This window comes from Mchenga conophoros, linkage group LG7 (genome assembly GCF_057382185.1).
Source record: "Mchenga conophoros isolate Kocher_MC1m ecotype Shallow Benthic linkage group LG7, M_conophoros_male_GT1.1, whole genome shotgun sequence".
Taxonomy (NCBI): domain Eukaryota; kingdom Metazoa; phylum Chordata; class Actinopteri; order Cichliformes; family Cichlidae; genus Mchenga; species Mchenga conophoros.
In genome coordinates this window covers 1160053-1186079 of record NC_140532.1, presented here as the reverse complement: position 1 = coordinate 1186079, position 26027 = coordinate 1160053, and the positions used below count along the sequence as shown (strand labels likewise).

At 45.8% G+C, this 26027-nt stretch overlaps 1 protein-coding gene across 3 annotated transcripts in view; it reads left to right on the top strand.

Annotated features, from left to right (window-relative positions):
• Nucleotides 1-26027, top strand: part of znf423 (zinc finger protein 423) — a 130482-nt gene that overhangs the window by 11723 nt on the left and 92732 nt on the right. For all 3 annotated transcript variants that reach the window (XM_085281412.1, XM_085281410.1, XM_085281411.1), the window contains exons 2-3: nt 8486-8548; nt 21256-21453. In XM_085281412.1, coding sequence (XP_085137538.1) covers nt 8486-8548; nt 21256-21453 — 261 coding nt within the window. The remainder of the gene's footprint in view (nt 1-8485; nt 8549-21255; nt 21454-26027) is intronic.

Here is a 26027-nt window from a genome sequence, read left to right as displayed (position 1 = left end):
GGACGTTCATGTTTGGTAATAAATCCTGACTGCTGAGCCAAATCTTTTAAAGGTAAGAGAAATGTCAGCCTGCTGCAGGCCCACACCTGCACAAATGTTGCACCTGAAAAGCCCAAAATTATGTTGCGTAATACAGACGAACTGCACAAAGAGTCCTTGCAGTAGCGGGGACGGATAGTTCTGCTGAACGTCCCGAGGAACGATCGCTGGATTTCAAAGTCTAACTCAGTTTGAATTTTAGCTGCAAAAACATGAAACACCCCGAAATCTGAAAAAGGTTCTTTAAAAATGAGGTTTCAAAAATGGAAAGTACATTTTCTAAGATGCTTGATTACACGTCAGCTCAAACAAACAAGCAGCCACGCTCGGAGCGCACACGCGCTGTGTCTGTATATTTTTCTTGTTACTCCCAGAAGGAGCGTGACTAGCGAGTTAATCTGTCCGCCAGCGATGCGGTATGACACAAAGCTGTTTATTTCCCTTCTCCTCTCTCTCTCTGTAAAGCCTAATCAAGTTTGTATCAAGCTAAATAATGCCTTAGCGTGAAATTGGTGTCTTCAGTCAAAAAGCACTCTCGAGCCTGTAGTACAAGAGAAGGCAATTATGTACCCTCCACCCTGCAGCCCCGCCTCCTCTTAGTGTTCATGTAGAGTGTGTGTGTGTGTGTGTGTGCGTGCACGTGTGTGTGTGTGCGTGCACGTGTGTGTGTGTGCGTGCACGTGTGTGTGAATATGCACCAACTGTACCTCATCATGTCTCATCTCCTTCTGGCATCATTCAGCTTTGTTGGTGAATCAGTCTTGTCTCGGTGAACTCTGAACCTTCATATGGTGGGTGCGTGGGTGTGTGTGTGCGTGGGTGTGTGTGTGTGTGTGTGTGTGCGCGTGTGTGTGGACCAGTCTGTAATGGTGAGTGGAAGCTGCTGGGGAAACTTCTAGTTCAGTTATTTCTGGAGCCTTCCCTGGAGTCATGGTACTCTGGAGAAATGCTCTCCCTCTCCTCCTTCTCTTTCTGTCCTACTCCTTATGCTTCCTTTCGCTGCCTTCCTTCACCTCTCGTCCTTCCTCGCTGCTGCTTTCTTTCTAACCTCTGTCTCACCTTCTGCTCTTCTTCTCCACCGCCTTTATATCCTCCTTCACTTCCTCTTTCTTCCTCTACACGTCTCTTCTGCTATCGATTCGTCTTCCCGCCACACTCTCTCTGACAGACAGAAAAACAAATGTCAGATCAGAGAGGCTCTTTAATCTCAAGCTGTGTTGTTTGGCCCTGAACATCAGCTCTGTACTGTCTGTGTGTGTCTGTGTGTGCGTGTTGCGTTCTCTTCGTAGTGTGTTAATAGGAATCTCTTACAAACCTTGCTGTACAGGTGAGTTTGTGCGAGTCGCAGGACTAAAAGATAAAACCAGAAAGTCTTCTCACAACAGCACGATTGTTTTCTACAGCAGCGAAGCGTGCGCGGCTATGTTGGTTTATTTTGGTAAGGTCTGGGATGTGTGACTCATTTGGGAACCGCTGGTTAGTCTGCTGGTTAGAGGGGCGTTTGCACAGGGACTGATTTACTCTTGCATCGCTGTCTTGCTGATGGCTGGTCGCTCACTGACACGTGTGCGTAAATAACACTGTAATGCTGGTATGTCGCCAATCTGCGTCGCTGCTGTCGGTTCAATTGTTTTCCTCAAAGTTAAAAAAGAAGTTTAACTTGATCCGCCCGCTCTGCATCACCCAACATGAAGTCGTTCAGTGTCACTGACCTTTACTGGTCCACGGTCCCCACATGGCCCTGACTCGCCTCTGCCCGGTGTAGCCAATGAATGAATTCCTCATTTGCACTTGGTCCATATATCCTGTTTACATGAATGCAACCAAACCGGCTCAGACTTGGCTGGCCAAGATGACAAATGGAAGCCAGAAGGTTTCCAGGATCAGAAAACTCCTCCCTCCTGCAGATTATACATATTCATATGCAGAATCTGTTGATAGAGATTACAATCACAATGACCTCGTACATAAAAGAAAGAACAGAGAGGTTGTTCATGACAAAACAACGAAGACGAGGACTTCTGTAAGCAGAGAGGAAAGACGAAACGATTGCTGAAGCAAAGAGAATTTCAAAATCTGTCGAACGAAATCAGATAGAAACAATTCAGATTGAAAGAGAAAAAACAGGAGAGGAGGGCAAAGCAGAAAAAGGAGGAAAGAGAAAGATAGAGAGGGCGATGGAGCTTGTCCGCCAGGCTTTGTGTGGTTGTTGTTCTTTCTCGCTGCCATCCATCTAAGCCCTCTGCTAACTCTGTCCCTTTACACACACGCTCACAAACAAAAGCACACATGCACGCACACACACGCTGTCCCAAGCCTCAGACTAGCCTGGTGATTCTGGCCAATGGCTCAGTGCTTGGGATGTGTGTCTGTGTGTGTTTGTGTTTTAAGGCTGTTTTGTTCAGAATGCAGGCAGGCAGAGAGAGCGGTTTTACTGCTGATAAAAGTATTTGGTTAATCAGCTTCTGTCCCTGTCCCCTGTGTGTGTGTGTGTGTGTGTGTGTGTGCGTGCGTGCGTGTGTGTGCGTGTGTGCGTGCACGTGCGTGCGTGCGTGTGTGCGTGTGTGTGCCACAGGCCATTGAAGTTTGGGGGTCTCCCGAGGGGCATGCTGGGGATGTAGATTGGCATCAGCCCTCGGCCAGTAGCGTCACCAAGTTATTCCTGAGGGAAAGGGAGGGCAGCCAATGAGAGAGTCCTTGAGTGCTATAGGGAAAATGAGGGGTGTGTGGGGAGGAGTGGGGGCAAGGAAGTGAGTTGGAAAGGGGAAGTGGGAGAGGGAAGAATGAGTGTCTAGGATGAGAAGCAGAGACGGACAGATAAAGAGAGAGGGAGAGAGTCAGATGACAATTACCCTCTTGACTCCTGTCCAGCGCTAGTTGTCAATCAGCTCGCCCCTGTGGGAAAAGGATCGGCCTATCATTGGCTACAGTGACCCACATCCCGCCTTTCTGGGCTGTCTGGCCGGTGCGCGATTGGCCAGAGTGACCCGCTCGTCAAAGAGATCTGGGAACAGCAGAGCCTTGGGCTGCTCTGGGAATAAATGGCCCTGATACTGTGCATGTGTTGTTTAGGAGGGGAAAAGACAAAGGATTCGCTTTGTGAGACTGGAACTGCTTTCATGGGACAGAAGAGAAGGAGAAACAAAGATAGAAGGGAAGAGAGTTGGTATGTGGTGGGAGAGATAAAGACAGAGAGGGAAACAGGAAATACATTTAAATGGGTGCTGCAGTAAGAGCCAAAGAGAAAGCATGGAGGCTGAGCACGGATCCAAGAATCACTTAAGAAAGGAGCAAATATCAAAGAAAGGTGGAAGGAAAATACTGAAGAGGCAAAGGTAGAGCAGACGAGGGAGGGGGGAGAGGATGCCAATAATGGAAGAGAGAGGGGAGAACGAGTGTGTGTGGATAACTGTGCCAGTGACAACAACTGTGTAAATATTTGTTTATGACAACAGGATCATGATGCAGAGGCAGAGCTGCATGCTGCAGCCCTCCTCGGCTGCATTTCTAAAATTTGATGTGCAGAAATGAAAAACGGAGGATTGGACGACTACCATCCAAACGGTAGTATACGTGACAGTACTGCCGTCCGTCTGTGAGGTTCTGTGGTGCACGGGGAAATACATGCAGCGTATGACAGAACTCACATTCCCAGGCTGCTCCCGGGTGTTCGATCATCCCCTCTGCAGCCTTTATTCGTCACATAAACACATTTTTCAGAATAGCTAACTTGTTGGGAAGCTGGTGTCAGAGTGTCTTTGAAGCAAAGAGGATTAATTACTGAAGCGTCCAACAGCGGCGACTTGCAGGCGCTCTGAGATAAACCTGGTAACGGAGAGCTCTGAGCATGTTTCCTCAGCTTCCACGACCCAACGGGCTCAGCCTGTGCGGACTAATCGCACCGTTGATGGTTCGTTGTCTAATTTCTGCACGTTTTTGACCCGGACACTGGTGTTGTGAGTCCGTGTGTGTTTTGTCATTGTGGACGCCCTGGTACAATTGCATGCTTGACTGGCTAATGAACCGTGACAGCCCATTATAATGCAGACAGGAGTGTTGCTGTACTGTCAGTTACTGTGTATGTGTTATGCATGTGTTTACATCTGATTATTTGTCTGCGCACAGGTGAGTCAGGGGTGCCAAACATAAGGCCCAGTGACCAGAATCAGCCCGGCAAAGACTCCAGTCCAGCCCACTGGACACCTGTGGAAAGGAAAGCATTTGGCTTGGAGCGATTCTCACTTGCATAGACCTCCCACACAGCCACTCGTTCCACAGTAGAAGATAAACAGCTGAATGACAGAAAAGTCCCAGTTTTCCACTGTGGGCTTCTTTATAGTGTCCACAGTGTTTGAATGATTGAATTTTCTGTTTCATAATTATAGGACAGTCTAGGAAATGAGCTTTTCTATAAGTTGACAGATTTCTTTTACTACACCAGCGTTTCTCTTCAGCATTTTCGTGTAGGAAAATTGAGATGTACAGTTTTTCTTATATCACAATATCACCGTGATTAAATGCGTCATTAAGCTTCTTCACACTAACAGAAAAGAGAGTTTCACTGGTTTTGCCCACTTTTGTCCCGTGATGGAAACTGAGTTTGACAGCGTGGGCCACATACAGCCTGGCCCCCAGGCCCCACACCAAAGTCACCTGCTCAAGCAGGTGAGATATTCTGTATTTACACTAATTAGTGGAAGGAACTCAGGCCACCAAATCACAATCAAATAGTCTGTGTTTATGCTCATGCAGTAAACCAGGTGTTCTTATTTATAGTACTCGATAGGCGTCCTTTCTTAAGCACACGTGTTAGACTCACATAGACTCTAGGGCTGCCACAAACGATTATTTTGATAGTCGACTAGTCACCGATTATTTTTGCGATTAGTCGACTAATCAGATCATCATCCATTGGACGTAAAACTACAGCTTATTGCACCAGCAGCATCTGCTCTTATGTAACTGTCATTAGCTTACAGCTTTAACTGTTTAAGGTCTGTGCTAACTAAAAATAAAGACAAGATGATAGTTTATTAAATTTTAATGAAATTTGCAGATTGTTTCGGTGAAGTTTAATAAACTCCTTGCTATCTAAAATATAACAGGACACCGGAGTAAATTCTCGAGCATCTCACACTTCTGATAATCAGCTGTCTGCTTGACGTTTATTCAGCTGTGTAAAAACTATAACTTTAATCTCAGCCAAACCGATTTACTCAGGAACAAATAAAATACTAAAAAAAGCCAAACAATAACATTTTAAGTTATCTAAGTGACTCATATATCATGTTTAACCTGAGTAGCGAAAGACGGCGGTGGGTTTGAAAACGATTTGCGGGGAGTCCGGTGTTCTCGCGGCGCTAGTGAGCCTAGCCCCCGGCTCGCTAACGAGCTAGTGGGTAACAGACGTCTCCGAAAACGTCGGAGCGCTTTTGAAAATATTTGGTGTCTTGATAAACTGAGCAGATATTTGAGGTTTACACAGCTACATTCTCGCCTGAAAATACGTTAAACGTTTATTTTGTGACCCAGAAAGAATAATAAGAGTAACATTAAAACTAACTAGCTGCCGCCATTGTTGGAAACTAAGCTGGGCCGCGCTATGAATTCTGGGACACAGCTTCTTCTTCTTCTTCGGGGTTTAACGGCAGCTGGCATCCTTGTACATGCAGTGCTGCCATCTTCTGTTTCAGTCCGTTATTACACTCTTAAATCCTGCTACTTATTCCTGCGTCTTTTGGGATCTTACAAAGCTTCAAACGACGCGTCGACTATTAAATCAGTCGTCGACGATTTTGATAGTCGACGTAATCGTGACTAGTCGACTAATCGTGGCAGCCCTAGTAGACTCATAAACGAGGTGCCTCAGGGGTTAGTAACAGTGTGTGTGTGTGTGTGTGCGCAGATGCTCCAAGGATTCCCAGAAGCTTCCTTCTTACACGGTGTCACCCGTGTGTCGTGCTCCGGGGGTTTCATTTGTGTTTTTGTTTCTGCGGCATGTCGGATTGTTTGATCTTTAGCCATCTGCCGTCTCAGTCTTTTTCTGCCTTCTTGCCAGTATCTGTATATTTTGGGCTGTGATCATGTTACTCGGTGATAGCATCTTAAATCCATACCACAATTAACTGGTACAAAATGACACGAATGCTTGCGACTTTTTCCCACTAATGATGAAAGTTCTGTTAAAGGGAAATTCTGCAAATTCATTTGCCAAAAATACACCTGTCTGTTAACATGTAGCTAACGAGAGACTGTGCCTGTTGGAAGCTGCTAGTGCTAAGCTGTTAAACGACTCGCTGTGCGAGTTTGAGCTAGAGTTTGAAGAGGACTGTGACGTGCTGCAGGAAGAGAAGTGATGCATGTGCAAACACATGACTGATTGTTATATTTTTAACCCCACAGGTCACAAAGTGTCTTTCTAAGTGGGTCTGTTTTTGTAATGGGGCACCCAAGCTACAGGTACACATGCACACGTATGTACTTGTACACACTCAGATACTCCCTCCTCTTGACTGATATAGTATCTGTGAGCTAATCCTTCTCACAGGCACACGTACACCCCCGCCGACCGCCTGGTGTGTACAGGGTTCACAGTAACGGTGTGTTTGTCTCTGAGGGGGACAGAGGGAGGATATGGGAGTCTAAATAAAGCTGCATGTGCTTGGCTAATGAAACACGCTGTATTCCCCACAGTCTCATCAGGAGAAATGGGCCTTTATCTGAGGCAAAGTTACCACGAGGTCTTTTTATAATCTCAAACTCTCCCAACTACCACAGGAAGATGGTTTTCATTATGATGTCAGCTTTTAGTGGTTTAAAAAAATAGTTGTCACAAGATCTGGGCAAGCCCAGTTCAGACAGACCGAGGTCGCGGCCGGTAACCTCGACACGAAAACCTTTGATTCAGACGCACGTAAGTCATAAACGTCTCCCTTTATGTTCAACGAGGATCTTCACTGAAACGTTTCATCAGGGCGCTGTGACGTGACCCGGACGATGTGACATCGAGGAGGAAAAATCATATTGAAGCGTGTTAATGAATCATGGCATCCAATCAGGGCTCAGCTGGGAGCGAACGTACTGGTCATTGTGACGAAGCACAGCAGACGTACTTTGTTTTTCTTCTGGTGTCTCGTATGTTTCTCTCTGCTGTCTTTGGCAGACGGATTTGCTGCGGTGGGAGGTTCCTGTGTTCGTCCAGGGATCCATGAGTTTGTTAGCACTCTGTGGTCCACATCTGGCTCCAACAGGGATGTTGAAGACTTGATCCAAACTTTTGAGTCCTGCAGACAGTTGTTATTATTTTTTTGTCAAATAAGATGAGCCCACAAACCAGGCTGAGTTTATAGACACAGCAGCGTCCTGACTTCAGCACACGAGACTAGAGAAAGTGATGTGGAGTATGAAAAACATCATGCAGATTTGAGAGTGTTGCACTGCTCGCTGTGCATCAGCACGTGGATGTTTACAGCTCGTGTGACTTTGCAACGCTGCTTGCAGCTAATGGGAGGAGCTAAAGTTCGTGTGATTATATGGGTGCAGTTGTGACGCAGCTCGGCTGTTTTTTCCTGTTATAAAAACGATTTCCTCTCTCTTCATTCATCTACAAAAATCACTTTCATGCAGACTTTTAGTTTCTTTTTTAAGAGGGACGCTTTGCTGATTTATAGCTTCTGGCTTTGTTTGGAGCTTATGGCTCAGGTTTGATGTGAGGAGGAGGTTGGTCACCAGGGAGCTGATGAGGACGTGGAGTGAGAAGTATTAGAGAGGTGTAGAGATGTGGAGGGGCGGAGGTCACCGGTGAGAGCAGGATGAGAACAAAACATTTGGAGGGATCAGAGACAGAGGTGAGCGAGGGAGAAGTGAGGCACAGCGTGTCGGGGAGGGGGCGGACGGGAAATCCCATTGTGTGGTGGCTCTAGCCATTTCCTGTTTGTGTGCCAGCTGTACTTCCCTCCTTCCTGTTGTACCCAGGAAGTCTGCATGACAATCCAGCTTTGATCAGCTGTGTGTGCGAGTCTGAGAGATCTCAGGTCATCGTCATGTTTTGTTACTTCCTTGGTAGGTTCAAGTTCAAGTACATTCGCTCCAGAGAATAAACGTGTTTCAAGACAAATACGATGTCCTTAGGCGCTCCCACGCTCGATTGAAAGCAAGACGAGGTGAGGAGTCGCCTTCAACTTGACTGGTGTCTGTAATGCTTGGAGGAAAGCAGGCGGTGACACCAGGCAGGACAGAAAGCATAAACACGGCTTCATAAACCTCCATTTTAATCACAAAGGTGTTTTTTCTTAGTTGTAGAGAGAAGCTGGCGGCATGTTAAAATTGTGATATGATCATTGAATTGTGTGGCTCCTCTGCTCTCCTGCAGGTGGTGGCTCTTTAATTAGCTGCAGGTTAAAACCACCATTTATTTGATTTTCTGTGTCTGTCTCCTTTTTTCTAGCTGTCGAAGAAGGAGAGTCTTCAGAGTGTGGAGGAACCTGGGATGGATCGACTGTTCAGACCGGTTAGTGTACAGGCACACACACACAGTGGTACACAGATGCATGGTGACGTATGTTTGTGTGCGGGTGAGTCCGAGCTGGCCGTTTGTAACGTGTACTCGGGGTAACTTTGAGGTGATGAAAATGGAAACGAAGGTTTAGTGACAAAGAAGAAAGATCGAGGGGACTGTGAAGGTTCAGGGGAAGGAAAGAGGAGACAGAAAACTGTAGCTAGGCAGAGCAGCAGTCAGTCTCAATAATACTCTAATAGAGAGAGATTTGTGTGCTTTTTCACTGCTCTCTGTGGTTTGGTAATTTCCTAGGAGGAAGACAAAGACGGCAGATTTTTTTCTCAGATTTAGTTTTTCCTTAGTCTCCGTGTCTCCCTCCCAGCTCCTCTTGGCTTGTCTTTAAACACTGAGATGGAAATTTAAAGTTGCTCAGCCTTTTGCCTCCATAGGAGATGAACCAGCTGCTGTTCAAGGTTCACGTGTAACATTAAAGAGAAATGACGATTTTATTTGTATTGTGTGTATTAAAGATGGCAAATGCATGAATTCGTTCAATTCAATTCAATTTTATTCATACGGCACCAAATCACAGCAACAGTCGCCTCAAGGCGCTTTATATTGTAAGGTCGACCTACAATAATACATACAGAGAAAACCCAGCAATCATATCACCCCTATGAGCAGCACTTTGGTGACAGTGGGAAGGAAAAACTCCCTTTTAACAGGAAGAAACCTCCGGCTCAGGGAGGGGCGAGAGGAGGAGGACAGGTTCATGCTGTGGTTCAGCTGTGATTCAGAGGTCTGTTAGCACACAGGTTTACACAGATGTGTCTTTTATTTATGCTTCAGTCCCAAATCCTGGTGCATCTGTGAATTTTGGAGAGACTTCGTGTTATTCAGGCTACGCTGTAAGATTTCAGTTGCTAGCACCTTTTATACGTCAGTGCCAATCATTGATTCGTCTGCAGATATTTGTCCATTAGTTCCAAGAATCTATCGTTTAATTATGGCAAAATTATGATCTTGACTATTTTGGTCAGCTGTTATAATATTGAGTATTTAACACGATTGTTTATCATTTGTAGAAAATGTATTTCTCTAAAATAAACTTGAAAAACAACCCTAAATGACTTCATGGAAAAAAGAGGCTGAAGGAGACGTTGTCGTCAGGTTGGTGGTTAATCACACCGGAGGGTGTTTCTAACGTTACAGCCTGTGTCACGGGGGAGCCGCTGGTCCCTGCCCGCCTGCATCCTCCACCACGGGAGCAACCAGAGGCTCGGGCCACGGCGGACCTGCACCCTGAGAGCGACGGAGCCTCCTCTTTCTTACGTGCTGCTGTTACCTTGGCACCTCAGTGCAGAGGTCACATTCGGCCTTCACCGTGAAGCTGTGTCTGAATGCTCAACAGCAAATTTCTAATTGGTTTACTTGTTGTTGTCGGTGATCTCCTCTGCAGAGTTGGCGTAAAGCTGTTTAATAAAGGTGTAGGTAGGTTTGTTAGTGAAGATGAACACAGATGAACTGAATCTCCCTGCACTAAACTCCAGCCTCACGGCCAATTGAGGGGCGACCGTGGTTCAGGGGGTTGGGAAGCTCATCTTGTAACCGGAAGGTTGGGGATCGAGCCGGTCGTTGTGTCCTTGGCCAAGACACTTCACCTGCCACCTACTGGTGTTGGCCAGAGGGGCCGATGGCGATATGGCAGCCTCGCCTCTGTCAGTCTGCCCCAGGGCAGCTGTGGCTGCACCTGTAGCCTCCACCAGTGTGTGAATGTGAGAGTGAATGAATAGTGGCATTGTACAGCGCTTTGAGGGTCTCGAAAAGCGCTATATAAATGCAATCCATCATTATTATTAAAACTACAGGGCTACCAGACTCACAACTGCTGCAGTGACTCAAAGGTTCACATGTGCAAACGATGCAGCTGCTGGCACGACAACGTTGGCGATGTTTTCCTCAGCGCTGTCATTGGTGCTCGGTAAAGATCAAAGTCCACATTTTCCAGAAACAGCTGGACTACTGTAGGTGTTTGTCAGCTGAAGTTAGTTTTGCTGCTCCGGTTTGCAGCCCGTCAGAGAACAGTTAAACACTTCCTCCGACTGGATCCCAGCAGGGACGTAAGATACTGCTGAATGTGGTAAATATGCGGTTATCTCTCTCTCTCTGTGCCGCGCTCGCCCCGTCTCTCGTTAAGCTCTGCAGGGATAGGAGGAAAGGAAAGTATGACCCTTGGGGTGTCTATGACGTGCCGAACCCTCCCATCCTTGCCCCCCCCATTTCAAAACTGTGTTAACTCTCCTCCAGGGGCCACTGTGCAGGTCTACGTGTGAGTGTGTGTGTTAAGGGGGTGCTGACTGAGGTCCTGGGTGGCTCACTAGAACTGCTGTGTGTGTCAGTTCCTGCAGGAAGCTAGAGTCCCATGACACACACACACACACACACACACACACACACACACACACACACACACACACACACACACACACACTCTTCCTACCATAAAAACACACTGTCCTATATTCCCTTACTCAGCCACTCTCTCAGGTTGGCTGTTGCTGCCAGCATCTGCGTGTCACTGCGTGATCTGCACGCTCTCTTTCTGTCCCTCTGTCTTTGCTTGTGCTTTTACCTTCTGAATGCTTATTTGGGGCGACATTAGGAGGAGTTTGTATGTGTGAGAGAGAGGGTGAGGACCGAGAACTGCTGCCTACGTCTTACCCGAGCAGATTAGAAAGAAAGACCTCGCTTCTTTTACTCCCTGAGAGATGATGTTGAGAAGGACGGGGTGAGAAAACAGGGAACAGCAAAAAAGAAAGGGAACAAGGAGAAATATACCTTCCTATCCTGCTTCCTAATTCATAAACTTCCAGCCCTCTAGGCTATTTTTCCATCCCTCTCATTTGGTCTTTCTTTGACTTACTCTGGAAAATGTGTGTTGAGTTTGGAACGGCCCGCTTGAGAGAAGGTGGAGGGAGTGTGAGGGCGACTCGAATAGCATTGAGCCAACTTATTCTCCCCTTTCCTACATTTCCTCTTCTCTTTTCCTCCTTCTGGCCTTTCTGCGCCCTGAGGTGCCCTGAAAGCCTCCTTTCCTTCTCCCCTCAGTCCTTACCACACCTCAGCGGGACAGAGACACAACGTGTCCCGCTGTCTGCTCAGTTGCTGTCTGACTCTCAGTGTGCTGGAAGAAGGAAAAGAAGAGGAAATGAGAGACGAAGTTGGAAATAGTATTGAGCAGCCATGTTTTCTATTTGTTATTTGTTTATAAGATCCGTGTGTTTCAGTCTCGGGTGAAAGTGAGGAAGTCATGAGACGTGTCCAACTGAACAGGACTCGAGTGTCTCGTGTTAATAAACTGTTGGTGATGAACTTGTTCCTCAAATCACACTGACAGTCTGCTGCAGACTACAGTGACGCACACGCGCGCAAACACGCACACGCACCAACGCGCGCACACAGAACGATCCAGTGAGTCATCATGGAAAAGATTTGTCAGGTCCCCGAGCTGAAACTGAGAAGCTGAGACCTTCTCATTGTTGTTCCACCTGTGTGTGAATGTGTGTATGTGCGTGTGTTCACACATGTGGTGACAAAACTGAGCCGTAAAAATGTTTCCTGCACCTGTCAGATCTGTGTCGATATTAGGAAAGCGTGTGTGAGCCCCAGCATACGGGCCGATCGTGGCTCAAGAGTTGGGAGTTCGAGCCCCGGCTTGGACGGTCTCGGTCGTTGTGTCCTTGGGCGAGACACTTCACCCGTTGCCTACTGGTGGTGGTCAGAGGGCCCGGTGGCGCCAGTGTCCGGCAGCCTCGCCTCTGTCAGTGCGCCCCAGGGTGGCTGTGGCTACGATGTAGCTGCCATCACCAGTGGGTGGATGTGTGTGTGTGGATGGGTGGATGACTGGATGTATAAAGCGCTTTGGGGTCCTTAGGGACTGAGTAAAGCGCTCTACAAATACAGGCCATTACCGTATCCAAGCGCTGCGGTTTCTCAGTGCGTTTGATGATGGTGGATTTTATTGGTCAGAGGTTCAAACTGGAGAAAATCTCTGGCCTTTCTGAGGACCTTGAATAAAAGATATCACCCCAACTGAAGACTAACTTGTGGTTTTGAGGATATTTAAAACTATTTAAAACCATCTCCCAGTTTGGACGTGGGACACAGACGCCATCTCTACTGTTACGATAACGTCAGGCGCGATCAGGTGACCCTGAATCCTGCCTGAGTTATGCTGCTGGGGGGATTCCCACAGTGCAGTCTTCGTCCTCCACTTAGCTTTTAGTAATTAGTTGTTATTTATCTCTGGCTCTCTTCTACAATGCGTCTGTTGTTCCATCTTCCTCCTCTCACCCCTCTCACTGGTCGTGACAGATGGCTCCGCCCCTCCCTGAGCCTGGTTATGACAGTTCTTCCTTCCCACTGTCGCCAAGTGCTTTCTCATAGGGCAGTCCATGCAGTCCATTACAGGGTCACACCTGAAACCGTCCAAGACCAATTTGGAGTTTCACCAATTAACAGAGGGAGGAAGCTCATGCAGGCAAACTGCAGCAAACTGCAGCCTCGTGCTGATGAGACAACAATATTAATTAGCAAAGTGGGAAGCCACCACATTGAACTAGTGACCAAAGTGACTGCTGAAGGGAACAAAGCATATCACTGACTGAAATATGAAGCAATGGCCAACAATATACGCGTCCTCCCGTCCACCAGTCGGGATACAAAGGACGGACACAGAGGAGAGATTGCAGGCTGTATCACTTTTCTCCTGCTTCCTTGTAATAGCTTTGTGGTGGCCAGAGCTGAGAAAAACAGGACACTGGCCCTCGTCTCACTCTTTCTCTCCCCCTTTCTCTTGCTTCCTCTCTCTTCCTCTTCCTCCATCACTCTCTCACCGCTTTCCTCTAGAGGTCCATAATGTAGTTTTAATTTCCCCAAGGCTACCACAGGAAAACAGTTCCGTGCTCGTGTGCGTGAACTCGTATTGTCTGCTTGTGACAGTGCACAGTGCATCTGTGTTTCTGTCTGTTTTGCAGCAATAAGCCCTTTTCTGTCTCATTTGTGTCGGTGTGCACGCGTACAGCAAAGAAATAAGCGAGCAGCTGTCAGTTTGTGAGTGTGCGATCCTGTCGATCTGTGCGAGTCTGCGTGGCACGTCTGGATGATTTTATGTGTGTTTGTTGCTTCCTTCCGTGACGTGAATGCCTCTTTCATCATCCTGTTTCCAGACACTGGCGTTGGGTGCTGCTCTCCCTTACGGCTCCACATCCCAGGGGTGTGTGTGTGTGTGTGTGTGTGAGTCTGTGTGTGTGTGTGTGTATAAACGTGTGACTGGTACTCTGTGGTTCTGCAGATCTCCTCTGGGTATGGGGGGGGTTATTGTAAAAAACACACATTCACACACGAAGACTGTGGGGGACATGAAGTGGGAGCTAAATGGGAGGAGGTGAGGCGAGAGAGATGAGCTGCTTAATATAGCCACCTAACACACACACACACACACACAGACTCACACACACACACACGGACTCACACACGGAGTCACACACACACACACACACACACACACACACTCACACAGACTCACACACACACTCACACAGACTCACACACACACACACACACACGGAGTCACACACACACACACACACTCACACGGAGTCACACACACACACTCACACACACGGACTCACACACACACACACACGGACACACACACACACACGGACTCACACACACACACACACGGAGTCACACACACACACACACGGAGTCACACACACACACACACACTCACACAGACTCACACACACACACACACACACACTAGAACTCACAGAGAGAAGAGGCAGAGGGTGAGGGGGGCTGGGGGAGTGAGTCTCCTGGGAGGTGGAGAGCAGGCCTGTGTTGTTGTGTCCAGCTGCACCTGTTCAGTCTGTGTGTGTCAGTCTGTGTGTGTCAGTCTGTGTGTGTCAGTCTGTGTGTGTCAGTGTGCATCTGAGTGTGCAATCATTGCCAAATGTGTCCACCGTCCTTTGTGTCTCTCTGGTTCTGCATGTTTGCAGCTGCAGTCGGTGCTCACAGCAGCAGTGTCTTCGTTTTGTAGCAGCGCGATTAAATAAAGTGTTTTCAGCCCCACTGGATCAATACTGCACTGTGTGTACTATAAATGACACTCAGTGCTTGGTACATAAGTTAATGTTGCAGCATAGTGGTGTCCACAGATGTTTTGTCGCTAGCTGAGAAAGCAGGAACGACCGGCCCCCTCAGGTCTCACATGAAGAGCTGACCCCGTGCCCTGCATTACTGCAGTCAGTGCTCCAGTCCATCTGTCGCTCTTCAGTAAAATACTTGAGCTCTTCTTCTTGGGGCAGCGACCCATTCCCAACCTGGAGTGTGCACTCCTCGGACCTATAATTAGATCCTCAAAAACAAACCAGCTGTGAACATGTGGACTGAGCTTGCTCCTGCCAGTATTCTCACTCAGGTGTCCTGTGAGCACGTCTCACCAAACGCAACCATTTCATAATAACATGCATGTCTTAGTTGAAGCTGTTTTTCATCCAGCCTGGTGTGAGTCATGGTCCGGTCTGCAGTGTGATGTGGAGCAGAGTGAAAGCTTTGTGTTCAAAATGTCCGATTGCTAAACATTTTCCTGGAAGCTCAACACACTTTCTTCCACCCTTTGATGCCTCTTATACAGTGTGTGTGTGTGCGTGTGCGTGTGTGCGTGTGCGCGTGCGTGTGCGCGTGTGTGTGTGCGTGTGTGTGCGTGCGTGTGTGTGTGTGTGTGTGTGTGCATGCTTGGCCAGCAGAAACACGTCTCTCTGAGCTGCAGAGTCCCACACAGGCCACAGTAGCATCTCCTGGCTGCCAAATCTAGCACTTGAATAACTACCTTACCTTTGCAGTATTGCAGTATGTTTTATTCTCCTTTAACTCCCCCTCCAGCTTTGGCACGCTCTTTCAGTGCACTTCTGTCACCCTGGGGCAGTTCAGGAACATTTCCCAGAGTTCATTAGTTCCCTAGTTTGCTTCCCAAAGGATATATAGAGATGTAGGATGAACGTGCTGACTGTGTGCGTTTGATTTTTGGTGTTCCAGTTTGTGTCTCCACTAGCACATCCTGGCAACTGCTCACAGAGTGCGCCTGTAGGACAGCGCGTCCATACTGAGCGTGCTCAGATCCCTCATTTTGTTTTATATCTGGTTTCTTCGAGGGGAGAGGGAATCACTTCTCTGTCTTTCTCTCTCCTATCCAATGTTTATGGCTTATTATCATTTAGCTCACTAATTATTTCAATGAAGTCATTTTGATGCTGTTAATGAGAGAAAACACGCACGCGATCTCAACAAATACACCAGTGCTACAAAAACACACAACCCTCCACACATACTGTTCTGTGAGCCTAACGAGTGGTGATTAGTGGGTCTCAGCTAGGCGTGGCCAGGCTGTGTAACATCATTCTGCACCGTGGACTCTGCTAATTCACTCCTCTTTATCTAATTACCCAGGGTTCACACGCACACAGGCATGCAGCGGTACGTTGCGTACACACACCACCTGGATATAGCTTTCCTGCAGATATGCAAAGTGACCTCATTATTCCTGAGCTACCCGTTTATATATTTATATTTGTATGTGTTAATAAACAGTCCTCAGGTTAGTGGCTGCAGCCAGGAATATTGCTTATTACCTTTCCTCAAGAGAGCACAGCGTAAAAACCTCTTTTCTCTGCATCCACACTGATGCTGTGTGCTGCTAATATTTAATATGAAGCTGAGATGTTCATCGTCTCTGTGGTAGTGTATGTATTTGGAACCAATCACAGTGCTCGTTCTGTGGTGCGTTTTCTTTAATCCAAGGTTTCATTTTGGGTTAATAGCTGTGGATGCAACTTTGCAATAAGAACCAACAAAGTGAAAAAGCTGGTTAAGATGCCATGATGACGTGTAAGCACAAAGTCTGCACTCAGGCTCTTTTTTCCCCAAACACTGGGTTTAAATCTTTAGTAGGGGTGCAAAGATATTCGTATCGATATTGAACCGTTCGATGCAGTGCGTTCGGTTCGGTACGCATATGTACCGAACAATACAAAACTTTTCATTTATTTTATCAACTTTCCTTCTGACGATGCTGTCTGTGTTGAGAGCTCAGTGGATCTGAGCGCTCATTCAGATCTGGCCTTTGGAACTATTTTGGTCTTCATGTGACGTATGACCCTGAAGGTAAGCGCGTCATGGACAAAGTAAAACAGTATGTTGGATGTGCCACGCAATGCTCAATTACATGGGTGGGAGCTAGTGTGTTAGCGCAGTTAGCTCGTTAACGTGTTGGCCGTCCAGCCCCATGCGGTTAGCGGAGATTTGCCGTGTTGTGGCGTTAACGTCATTTCAGATTAACGCTGACAGCACTAGTGGGAACACAACGAATATGACTGCACATTTACTCCGACAGCATCCTAGTGCAAAGACAAGTGGAAGCAGACAAAAACAACAAGCAGCATGCTACAAACTTTAGCCGAGTCATTCAGACAGCCGTTAGCACAGGATTCTCCTTATGGGGACCTGATATGTTTAATATGCTGCTGAGAATATAGCCCAGAAGAAGCGTATAGTAGAGCTTTTATTTTGAAAGAGACATTTCTCTGTAATAAACTCTCTTTTCCAAAGATGAGTGATTCCTCCATCAGATAGATTTATTTTTTATTATTTTGTTGTTTCAGCAACATTAAATTTAAAAACTGTACTTTTGAGTGAAAATATATATTTATAATTTTAATAAATGACAAATTAAAAAGGCATGAACATTTTTTTGTATTGAAAAAAAATCAAACCGTGAATTTTGTGTATCGCTGCACCCCTAATATTTAGGTACCCAGAATACAGCTGCTGCTCCATCCAACTAACTGGTTAATTTCATCTAAATGCATGTTGTGTATCCCAGGTGTGACGCAGTCCCTCATTATATGGCTAGAATAAAAATCATCAGAGTTCTGTGAGCGATAGAAAACGACCCACATAAGTCATGCTGTACGTTTGGAACATTTCCTGTAGTTAAACTGCAGGACGAGCCTCTGTGGATGACATAAGAATGAACCGTGTGTGCGCTTGGATCAGAAAATGTATGTGTGTGTGTGTGTGTGTGTGTGTGTGTGTGTGTGTGTGTGTGTGTGTGTGTGTGTGTGTGTGTGTGTGTGTGTGTGTGTGTGTGTGGCGTGATTTAGAAAAAGAGTGTGTAGTTATTCCTGGCGTAGCGACTGTCTGTGACTCAGAGATAATGGTTCTCAGTAGAGTAAGTGTGTTCACATGTGTGCGTTCGTGTGTCTATAAGTGACTACAGCTATGTCACACTGTGTGTGTGTGGAGTGTGTGTGTGTGTGTGGAGTGTGTGTGTGTGTGTGTGTGTGGAGTGTGTGTCATAGAGAAAGTGGATGGCAAGCAGATGCTATTTGCGAGGGACTGCTGTCATAATATTCAATCAATACCCTGCGGACACACACTCATGCACACACACAGACACACACCTCTGTATGTACCCCGAGCACCCGTGGGAGTCGCCTGCTTTCATTAAGTAGGCCCGCTGCTCCTCTGTGCTGTGATTGGGTGGAGCATCTTAGAGAAGGAGGAAGGTGGTGTGAGTGTGTTTTAAGAACTAAGTGAAAAAAATGCATAAAGTAACGCAGTGCAGTCATTGTGACTGGAAACACTTTTGTGTACACACTAAAAGATATTTTCTGCTAAATGTGTATGAAATTGAATAGAATGTGTCATAAACGGCTCTTTTAAACCACCGTAGCCTCACAAGGAGTCAATAAAACTGCAGTTTTGTGCTTTTATAGATCTCAGGCAGCATAAAAAAATAAAGGCCGTGTTTATTTACTGCTTATATAAATTTTTCTTTTTCACGGACGATATTACTGTCGTCACACACACACACACACACACACACACACACAGAGGAGGGCTGCTCCAGAGTGGTAACGATCATAACTGAGCTTACAGCAACGCTCTCTTGAAGCCCGCCCTCATCAAATTCTCCCCGTAAGAGAAGTCCTAATCACGGGTGGGTGGGTAGCAGAGGACCACAGAGATCGGTGTGTAAACACCAGCCTCTCCTGTTGGCCCCTCTCATCCCTTTATCTTCATCACCCATCTCTCTCTTTATCTCACTGCACAGGATTTGGGGGCGAAACACTATTTAAAAAAAAAAGTACTGAAAGAGAAAATAAGGGAGTGATGAGGAGGGAGGGGTGCAAATCCATCTCTTGTCTCTGTTGCTATGACAGCAGGTTGTGTTGGCATGCAATGGAGTTGGCGCTGCCCTCACCTCTGGCATCAGGGAACCCCGGGGACTGTGTGCACATTGTATGTAGTATGTGTGTAGTTGCTTTCTGCACGTATGCATGTTCAGATAATGTACAAATAAAAAAATTGAAATGCCTTTTATAGCAGCCTGCATCGTGTTTTAATCACTTCCTACAAATTTGACAAAAACCTGGTGTGTATTTGAAAAGCCGACTGTTAACCACATATTTAAAGTACGTGTATAGACCATTTGTGTGCTTCTGGTATGTATGCATTCATGTGTGTGCGTGTGCACAATGAGGAGCGTGCACGTGCAGTTTGTCAGCCAAGGGGCTGTTTTCTCTCCCTGGCCAGACGGCGCTCTCACCACTGGACAGATGGCCAACACCCTCCCTCACTTCTTCCCTATCCCTTCATCCCTTCCTCCTTCTCTCCCTCCATCACTGTCTTCCTCTCCTGCGTCCCCCCAAACACCACATCACCTCAGTCTCTCGTTCCCCACCTCCCAGCATCCCCTCATCCCTATTTCCCATCATACCGCTGCCATCATAAATCAGAGTGCTGTGGCGGTTTTGTGCCTGATTCACTTTTCCCTCACGTTCCCTAACAGGCGTCCTCTAGCACCCAAACTTATGTTAGTTAGACCTGCAATAATATCAGCGAGGGGGAAAACGCCGTGCAAGTGTACCTGCGCGTACACGCTGATGCTGACCTGGCTACTAAGTTTTAATGGTCAGACTTTTTCTACCAGACTCGCTGAAATTAAGAGCCAGAAATAGCACCATATAACAAAGCGGCGCCTTTCTATCGCGTGTGCACGTTAAACGATGTTTCGAACTCCTCGTGGATAAAACTGACTTGCAGCTTAATCGCTTTGACCTGTAGCTGCACTCTCTTAAAATAAGTCTGGTTTTCATTAGTCGTGGAGCTCACTGGTTCTCGGTTGGACAGGTTTAAAAGGTGAGATTTAACTTTTCTGAGTCCTGCGTTGATGAAGCTTCATGAACTGTGTGATATAATAATTATATGTGCGATGTTGAATTACCTTATTTTTTGCAGAATGCTTTTAATCTTTGCAGAATTGTTATCTGAAAAGTTTAAACATTGCTGTCCCCACTGCTTATCCTTTTCTTTGCATCATCATCGTCATATTTGCTGTTGCTGATTGATGGTGTTTTATTAAGACTTTTATGTGTTAGCAGGGCTTTTCTTTTCTCTCCTCTGGTATCATCTCTGAAGCCAAGTGTCTTCAGTGTCGTCCTTTTGGATCCTCAGCGTTTATAATGTGATAATAAGGTGTGAAAATGGAGACACAATGGAGCGGTGAGGATTGGGCCTCCACTGGTCCCCTCTCACACTGCTGTGTGCTACCAGGACACACACATTCACACGCATTACGTCACATGCTAAGTGATAATCTACACGCAGTATAAAGTAATTGGCAGTGCACGGCTGGTAACTCACTTTTTACACTGGATGCAATAAATGATAACCAGTAATGACATTAACCACTTCTGTGCTGTTGTTAAGGCTACGCTGTGACACGCTGTGAGACACTTGTGGGGACGCAGATCAGGCGTTGTGGAGAAAAGGACCCAAATGCAGACTCTAACAAAACCTTTACAGGGGGAACTAAACTAGAAACACAGGATCAGGAGCTGGAAGATGATCCGACAGGAGACGAGGGGAGGCTGAGACAATAAATGGGGGGAGTGGAGGCACACGGGAACAGAGCTGAACTGAAGACACTAGATGACAAGAGGAAGCAAACCTGAACGTGAAGCACACAGGACAGGACTACCAAAATAAAACAGGAAGTCACTAACATGGACTGAAGGTGCTCAGACTAGACGCAGGAAGAGTAACAGACACGACAGAGCTGAGGCAGCGAGAGAGGCAGGAACCAGAACCAAACTGGTTTGACTGCTCCGAGGCTTTAAGCCTTTGGCTCCGTATTAAGTCCTGTCAACGACTCTTGGAGGTGATAATACCGACTCTATTCTTCTAACATAAAAAGCCTTTTTGGAAGTGCTTCAATATGAAATTGAATTTGACATCTCAAACTCAACAGAATAATCGAGTGTGACGGCAGGAACAAAAGAAACACAACAACACCAATTAATTATTTAAAAGGCAAGAAAATATTGAAAAGTTTGGTTCGTTCTGTGAATCAGTGTGGACAAATGTCACTAATGTGCTGTACTCTAAACAAAGCTTATTGCAAATACACCTGTGAAATAGCTGCAGGTCTAAGTGAAGGGCACAGCAGCCTAACCTAAAATGACGCAGAGTGAAAGTGGGTAAAGCAGACGGCGGTGAATATTTCAATGGGATCATAACGAATGGCACAAAGATCCGAACTGTGATCGTTCACGGTAACAAAGACACACTTGTATTGTGTTTCTCTGCAGACGTAGCGGCATCTGAAAGAGTCGCCGACCCCAAAGAGGGGACCGGTGCTGAAGACGGAGAACCAGACGAGGACCGCGATGACCGAGATCACGACGATGACTTGGACGACGAATCCATCTTCACCTGTGACAACTGTCAACAGGACTTTGACTGTCTGGCTGAGCTCACTGAGCACAGAACCAACCACTGCCCAGCTGGTAAGACTGGTAATGTGATTGTGGTTTTTCTGTTTTAACTGGCCAGGCTCCCATCACTGTGTGATACTTTATCATAAAACAGTCAGTGATATGTCATCGATACCTGTACATGGTGCACTTAATCCTCAATATCTTGTCAATCAGGACCTAATTAAAGCTCATTTATCATATTGCATCAACATATCTACAGTTAAAAGTGCCGCGTGGTTTCCAGCAGGGAAGGTGGCGTGCTTTCAGATTAACATCAAACACTTAAGCTGTATCATGAAGAATCACTGGACTGCCTTAGTGACACGGGTCCTGCACTGTTCTCTGAATGCCTATAGCTATAGGAATCACACCTACCATAGCATGTGTCCCACAGGGATGGACACACACACACCACACACACAAAGGCCGTTATTAGTAACGGTGTAATTAATGGAGGGACTGAAAGGAACACAGCGGGGGCATCTGGTTCCTACAGATTAATCCAAACAGTCCCTGAACAAGCCGACACACAAACGCACACTTACTTCTCGCTACTGCGAGGCAGTCTCCCCTCGGTGTCTGCGGGTATGTGTGTTTACTTTTGATAGGGGGGATGAAGGAGCAGGGAGGGGGGCGGAGGGCTTTGTTTAAACGGGTAAAGATGGTGTTTCTACAGAGTGTGTAATGTAGATGGTGAGAGCCCCGCTTCATCCACCTCTTATTCACCCGCTGGTTTGACGTCCCACTAGAATTTCATGTAGTGCTTTGTCTCACATGCAGGTTATGAAGTTGTAGTAATACAAAATCAGTGTTTTACGTTGACTTTTGTTAGTGTGGCGTCATAACAAAAATGTAGGAGAACACGAGGCAAACGCACGGCAGAGGTTCCCGTCCCCCCTCCTGCTCTGTGGGGATGAGCTCAAGACGTGGAGCTCAATATGAAGGTTTCACTGTAAACGGCAGGAGATTCATCCACGCTGGTCACAGCTGACTCTGTCCGGTCTTTAAGTGATGACGTATCAATCCTGCTTCCAGGTCCAAACTGCTGTTTATTAAGGCTGTTGTGTTTTTAACATGTTTTGTGTCTTGTTCGATTTAATCTCAGGGTTCATACGCCTTTTTCAGGGTCAAATTCAAGCACTTTTTAAGCACTTTCAAGGTCCCTTTTCAAGCTTTTCCAGCTCATGCCCCCCTCCCCCCCCCCCTCGCCAAAAAAAATAGACTGCATGTTTCAATTCGCATCACCTCAGTAAGACCATGTGAAAATGAAAACAAATCATCCTAGGTGAGCTTACACACCTTTTTCCCCTTTTGTTAAGAAATAGAAAAACGCACCACACAAAAATACTGCAGAAGGAAACGGTCGCCTTACATACATCGTGTATAAACTCAAAATGCACATTTCACTTAAAAATTAAGATGTGAAAATGTGAACAAATCAACTTGTTAGATATTCTTCTCCTGTTGAAAAAACAAATGCCCCACTGATTGTGCCCCACAGGCCTCAGTGTGAGCTTGAAGACATTTATACTGTTTAAGTAGTTTAATGTGTCGGTGCTGACCACAAACACAGTTTGAATGAAAGCCGGGGAACTTTGGTAGCACAGAAACAAGTGACCATATGGATCAGTCATATTACCATTATTTCACCCAAAGGCACCAAGTTAATGCTTAAAAAAGCTGCAGCAATACACACAAATATAAACAGTACTTGGTGACAACTTTGCTTTTAGCCTGTAACCCTCTGGGGTCCAGGGTGTAACTGGCCGTTTCTGACTACTTTTGATTTGGCCTCATATTTCACCTTTAAAAACCGTTATTTTCTCATTTTGACAAACTGTCAGCACAATTTATCTAAATTCAGACAAAATGTAAAATACAACTAGAAAGTGATATTTTTGACTGTACAAACCACAGGCACGTTTAACGAATCATTGTCATAACTTGAAATGCAAAGAGAAATTGTACATTTTTAAAAATATGCACAAGTTTTGCAAACAACAAAGTTATTTGGTACTATTTACCTAAAAATGCAGCCAAGTCTCAGAAGTTTTTCATATAACCATTTAAAACTATGTACAGAACAATCAGGTGCTCTGCATCAAATAAGAAGACACAAATTATTTATGCAACTCCAAAAAATAGTTTGTGTCACTGTAACAGATGAGAACAGCACAGGGATAAACCTGCAGGTCTGACAGCAGCTGTGTCAGCGTTTACACTGCAACCTGCCTTTGGTGGCTTTAAGGCAGCAACTGTGACCATCACGAGTAGAACTGACACACAAAACAAAACAGCACACTAACTACACAAGACAGCACACTAACTACACAAGACAACACACTAACTACACAAGACAACACACTAACTACACAAGACAACACACTAACTACACAAGACAGCACACTAACTACACAAGACAACACACTAACTACACAAGACAGCACACTAACTACACAAGACAACACACTAACTACACAAAACAGCACACTAACTACACAAGACAACACACTAACTACACAAGACAGCACACTAACTACACAAGACAACACACTAACTACACAAGACAGCACACTAACTACACAAGACAACACACTAACTACACAAGACAGCACACTAACTACACAAGACAACACACTAACTACACAAGACAGCACACTAACTACACAAGACAGCACACTAACTACACAAGACAACACACTAACTTGAGACTCCAAACACGGCAAACGTCACAAATCTCTCACGTATCAAAACTCTCTCTCTCTTTCGCTCACTCCTAAAACTTCCCCCCCTTCCCAAACAACCAGATGCCACATGTTGCCATATCATTTTTTGATTGGTCAACATGGTACATTTTTCCACCAATAGGGAAGGAGTGTTTTTTCTTTTTTCACTCACAAGCAAAGCGTGTCTGCTAGCGCTCTCCTTAGAAACGCCGTTTTAACCGTTTCTTCCCGGAGTAAACGCCACTGTTTTATTAAAAACAAACAAACATCGGTTTTACGTGGCCTATCAACACAATTTAAACACTGGTATATAGTATGAAGTCTGCACCTTCGACCCAAGTTGAAATGGAGACTCGGTCCGTCGACCCCAGAGGGTTAACCAGAAAGCCTTAAGTTGGCTAGTTATGTATCAGGCTAATGTTTAAAGCTTTCACTTGAGTAAATTAACTCATATCACTGCTAAGTAATGTTAGCTAAGTTCACAGCATATTCCATAATAGCACTGCCATACTGCATCACACTCAGTGCATTTCAATCATTTCTCCAGCGAGTTTGATAGCAAAATAATAATCATAATTAATAATAAAAAAATGGCATGTGTAACGTACACGGAAAATTATTTACTAGGACTCACCTATCATGCGACTGGAGAGCGCAAACTCCGCTCTTGTCGTTTTCCATCAAACACTCATTAAAACAGCAACCTCCAGGTATGCTAGCGCACTCATAGCCGACTGGCCGAGGGAGGGGCGGGGTCACACGTTGAAACAGACAGAGGCGCAAGGCAGCCCAGGCGGGGAAATTTTGCTTTTACATTTTGCGACTCATTTTATTTCTCTCTAAAAGGACCAAACTTCAGCCAGGAGAACAACTGAGATAATCCATCCACAATACGAGGTTAGTCATTCATATACTGCTGCATGGGCTGGGCTGCAGTTACATCCTAAGGTTTTAAAAACTGAGCTTCAATAAATGATTAGCGGTAATAAAAGCCGAGGGAGGTCAACAGTGATCACTGACTGTTTTAGGAGCTTTTTGAGATCAAATAGAAGAAAATACATAACATTAAACATGTTAACAACACAAAAGCCATATTAAACGCAGACTACTTTAGGCCCGGAAGTAGGATTCGTCACGTCATCACTGAACAACCGGATTGCCACTGTTCATTTTAAAGCTCAGTGTTTAAAACCTTACGATGTAACTGCAGCCCAGCCCATGCAGCAGTATGTTAATGACTAACCTCGTATTGTGGATGGATTATCTCAGTTGTTCTCCTGACTGAAGTTTGGTCCGTTTACAGCATCCTGCCATGCGATTGCATTTGTCTCTAACCATCAGGAACCCTCACGTTAACTTTTATTGAGTGGAAAAAGTTGGCGTTCATCCTCCAGCTTCACTGTGTTTATGCTAACATAGCTGTGTAGCTAGCGGTCACGTAGCACATCATTATATAGCAGCTAGCCCAACTTCAGTAACCCTACAAACGTCACTGCTGTTTAGTTTCCTGTCTTCATTTATGCTGGAAGTGACAGCAGAGCTGTACGTTTGAATTTTCTCAGAAATCTCTCAGTCAAAACATGCTATATCATGTTTAGGTGGAAGCTAGCGAGCTAACTTCCTGCTAACTTCTAACTCTGTTAAACTTCATAAATCCTGTTTTCATGGATGCCTTAATTGTTACACCTGGTAAAGCAGCAACGCTGATGATTTTATTAAGGTGAAATAATTTAGAGAGTTTGTAACTCTCAGTGATGCTGCAGTGTTCGTTTGACTTTGGGACCTGAAGTGGAGTTTGGACCCGGGAACGGCTAATGATGTCAGACTTAAAGCCCGGATTGTTTAGTTACATTAATATTACACTGACATTCACTTAAA